Source organism: Montipora foliosa, chromosome 1 (genome assembly GCF_036669935.1).
Source record: "Montipora foliosa isolate CH-2021 chromosome 1, ASM3666993v2, whole genome shotgun sequence".
In the NCBI taxonomy this organism is placed as follows: domain Eukaryota; kingdom Metazoa; phylum Cnidaria; class Anthozoa; order Scleractinia; family Acroporidae; genus Montipora; species Montipora foliosa.
This window is the reverse complement of record NC_090869.1, coordinates 20,858,299-20,862,312: the sequence shown is the minus strand read 5'-3', so window position 1 is coordinate 20,862,312 and position 4,014 is coordinate 20,858,299. Positions and strand designations below refer to the sequence as shown.

At 40.4% G+C, this 4,014-nt stretch overlaps 1 protein-coding gene across 1 annotated transcript in view; it reads right to left on the bottom strand.

Moving 5' to 3' along the window:
- Positions 1-1,847: 1,847 nt before the first annotated feature.
- The window catches only part of LOC137975902 (serine protease 23-like), a 2,293-nt gene continuing 126 nt past the window's right edge, over positions 1,848-4,014 (bottom strand). Inside the window, exon 1 of the mRNA XM_068823113.1 lies at positions 1,848-4,014. This exon is cut by the window's right edge and continues 126 nt beyond it. Coding sequence (XP_068679214.1) covers positions 2,439-3,626 — 1,188 coding nt within the window. The 5' untranslated portion in view covers positions 3,627-4,014 and the 3' untranslated portion in view covers positions 1,848-2,438.

Here is a 4,014-nt window from a genome sequence, read left to right as displayed (position 1 = left end):
TGATCTGGTTGCCAGTTTCCAGTCGCTGAATTTGGCTAAATTCCGTGACACAGCTCCTTTAAAAGACACAAGGCACAAAAGTTGGTGTCTAGATTGTAACTTTTTAATTAAGCGATATTACGTTACTAATTCTCCAAATCAGTGTAGCAGCAAACATCATGTCTGAATGTCAGGATAGGTTTTTTGCATCTCCGGGTTGTTGAATGTTAACGTTAATATTGTTGAAAGTTTGACATGTCAAACTGTATACCAAAACGTGACAGTGATCAGTTTTCTAGAACGTCATTATGGAGAGGTTTGCCATTATGAGAAATCTTCTTTGCATTCCTTTCGACATTAACCCTATTGAGGGCCCGATTGGCTTCCTTGCAGGACTGCGTAGATACTATAGCCACAAAGAAAGTCACTTAAAACAAGAGTGGATTATGCAAATAGCTACGTACCTGAAACCTAGGTAAAAGTCATCAAAATTCGCATTTTTTAAATAGATACTGCTCTCCCCGAGTAGCTCAGCGTAGAAAAGACGCACAAGTGGTTACAAGGGATATCCGGCGCTCCAAAAATGGAATGTCATTTCTAACTTTAGAGCTAATTCGCGCTGAATCAAGTCAGTCGTCATTATGCAAAATTTACCTTTCAGTGACCATGACTGAGGAACTTCGAAATAATGAAAGATGTCGTTTTCGTTTTTTAAGTATCTCCTCATGTCTCTGACATATTATAGTTTTCGTTCAAATTGCATATCGTCTCAAACAGTTTCTGTGTGAATATCTTGTTTGAACTATTGGAGAGATGTACTTAATATGTGTGCTTGTTTTAGGCACAAAATTGGCCCTTAAGGGTTGCCATAGTGACCAATGTGCTGTTTGGATTGACGTTCTATAAACAAAAAGTTGAATATCTCTGGATATTAATTGTTCATTTCTTTGAAAATTACTTGAAAACGTTAAAACGACCGATACAGTATAATCAAACAACTTACTGAGTGAAAAGATAAAATGCCTGACGTTTCGAGCGTTAACCTCCCTTCGTCAGATCGAATTTTCTCGACTCGTACTTTCTCTTTTTGTTTGATAAAACCGGCAAATTTTTGAGCTTTTACTCTCCCACTGAAAGTTCTATTGAAGCAGCAGCACCGTTTTTTTTATAGAAACTCAGAACCCTTTCTCATTTTATGACTTGCACGACTTCAAGTTGATGAAAGAAAAACATCACTTCACTTAGTTGCAATGCACTAGACGACAATTTCTTAATGTAAGAAGAGACAACCGACACCGATTTATTAAACCGAATCGATGTTACGAAGCAATAAATCTTATGATGTTAAGAGATAAACCGATGAGACCACATGCATGCATGGGAAAGGACTTTTTGACAATTGATAGCAAGCGCGGACAATGAACCATATGGACAAGAGTCGTGCATTGACTCTTAAACTCGAGGGTTGTTACCTCTTAAACAACCATCAGTCTCTCTCACTTGGGGATGTCTTAAGCATTCAATCCATGGTGCAGTGCCAAGCATTTTAAAGATTTCTTGGTCATAGATAAGCTCAGATAAGCTCAGATCAGCTCAGGGTGAATGAAAACAAAATGGCCGAAAATGTAAGTATTTCTTCAGTTGAGCATTCGGTAATCGATTCAAGGAGAAAACCTTTCGCTAACAATCTCACAAAAAAAACCTTTACTTTCTGTCCGGCATTGCGTTTTGCTTGCTTCCCAAATGGGTGCGATTTAAACAATTTCGTACGTTAAGTTTCTAATTTCACTGGAATTCGAGCAAGATTCGGCCATGAGATCATCCCACTTAAAGCAAAAAACTCGTTAACCACACTTCAAGTGATCGTTTACCTTGGCAGACGTGATTATTTTTTTATTAATCTCCTTCATAGTTTATTCTCGTTATTATATCTGTACATGTGACACAAACGAAGACACTGCGTTGATTGGCTAAGAGTCAAAGAAAACTAGCACTTCACATTACACTCTAATAGTTAAATCTGTTGACATATGAGTGCAACACGGCCAACGTTTTGTAAACACGTAACCCTTCCTTGTACTTTTACGTATTCATTGCCGTGAGATTTATATCTTAAATATCAATTCCCCCGCCCTGTTCCCGTCTGACTTTTTAGCTCAGTCGGTAGAACAGCGGTGACCTAACCCGAAGGTCGTGGGTTCAATTCCCACCCAATAGTTAAGAGTCGCAAAACTTCGTCGAAAAAACTGACCAAATATAGAAAGTCTGAGGAAAGGAGATATGTGGAAATTGATGACATTTAGGAAAATTTTACTCCTTAGTTGACAACGTAATATGGATTCAAATATGTCAAATGCTCGGTCATAAATTCTGAAGCCCTGAGCTGACGTTTCAGAGGAACTTGTGGTAGGCATCGCCGCCTCTAGCGTTTGTGTTATATCGTCTTTATTGTTTTTCCTTTACTCTAATGATCGAAGCCTGTGAGTGACGCTTTTCGAGCTCCACGTCACACAATCATAACCAGCACCGATCCATCGGCAAATCTGTCTCGTTTTCAAACTCGTCAACTTGGTTACGAGGTTAAACATCTTGATTCGACCGCTTGGCAAACGTACTCTTCCAGATCCTGACAGTATCCCAACGAGAACCCGATTTTGCCCGTTTTCTTTCATAGAGGTTCTGACGTAAGTCCCGGCTCCAGAACTTCCAGAGGATGCGTCGCATCTACCAATCAGCAAATGGGAGATCACCCGAGAGTAGCAGTGGCTGTACCATAGTGAATTGGGTTTTTTGTCCCCAGGGAAACTTGCAAAATGTAATTTGTAGAGATATCCCTCGCTTTCGATGACACCGAGTTTGAAGAAGGGTCGCTTGTGAGGTTTAAGAAGAGTAATGACTGCATAATCGAAACTCGGCGAGATGTTTTTAAGGCGCCACATCTCGGGAAAATTGATGCTCTTGACGCCAATCCAACGTAGTTTTCCATGTCTCCGTAGAATTCCGACTTTCAAGTCCGCAATCGGTTCAAGTGGGCGTACACCATCATGAACACAGTGGGCGGATGTCAAAACGTGAATGTGAGAGATAACCGAACCTGAACAACCTGTAGAGATCTTGACAGTTGACGAAAAAGGGAATTTCTGGGCTTGCGATGACGTGTTTAACCTGATGCGACTATCACGTCCAAAAATTAACCTTTTGAATCGACGTCTCGTGGATTGGTGGTCAAGGCAAGGCCAAAATGAGATGTTAAAATCTACACCCTCGCGATTAGTAATTGAGGTTCTTTCTACAACGTGGTCAAGCTGTGATGGTTGCGCGGTTTCAAGAAACCCAGCGCTGCCGAGTGAAATTCTCGTCACAGTTCGTGAACCGTTTCGCCACAGTGTTTCGTAATTAAAATTAACAAGATCTTTGTCGTCGTCATAATTTTTTTTCAATAAAGTTTCATACACATCTGATGATATTTCGCCTGAGTTTGTCGTCAGCGTCCCAATCGTCCTCTCATATCGATCATCATAGTTCTCTCTTGAAGTTTGTGGTTTGATTTTTCGTTGCTTTCGTTTTATCTCCCTTTCTGTCGCTTCAACAAGGACTGTCCCAAACAGGAACGCGATAGCGAAGACTGTAGATGCGGACCACTTCATTACTGCGGCCCAGCTACTGCTGCTACGTTTGGGTGAGTGAATACTCGCTGTAACACTCGTCTACCTTTTTAAGCAGCAGCTATCTTGTTTTGATGTTAATTTAGTGGATCAGCGTCATTTAAATATAAGTGTTTCGCTTTCAATTGATAGACTTCTAAGATTAGAGGCGGAAAATTGCGATGTAGTAGTTGTATTGGCACTTACCAAGTTCCAATAGTCTAACAAAGCCAATATACTTCCAGTGAATTCACACACTAAAAGTAGGGATCCGGACCAACATTTGAATGTGATAACTTGTTCATACATACACGCGCTCTTCCCGAAACATTCTTTACGGCTGAAGGTTGAAGGAATTCTCAGTTCTGATAGCCAACTTCCTAGTTTTGTT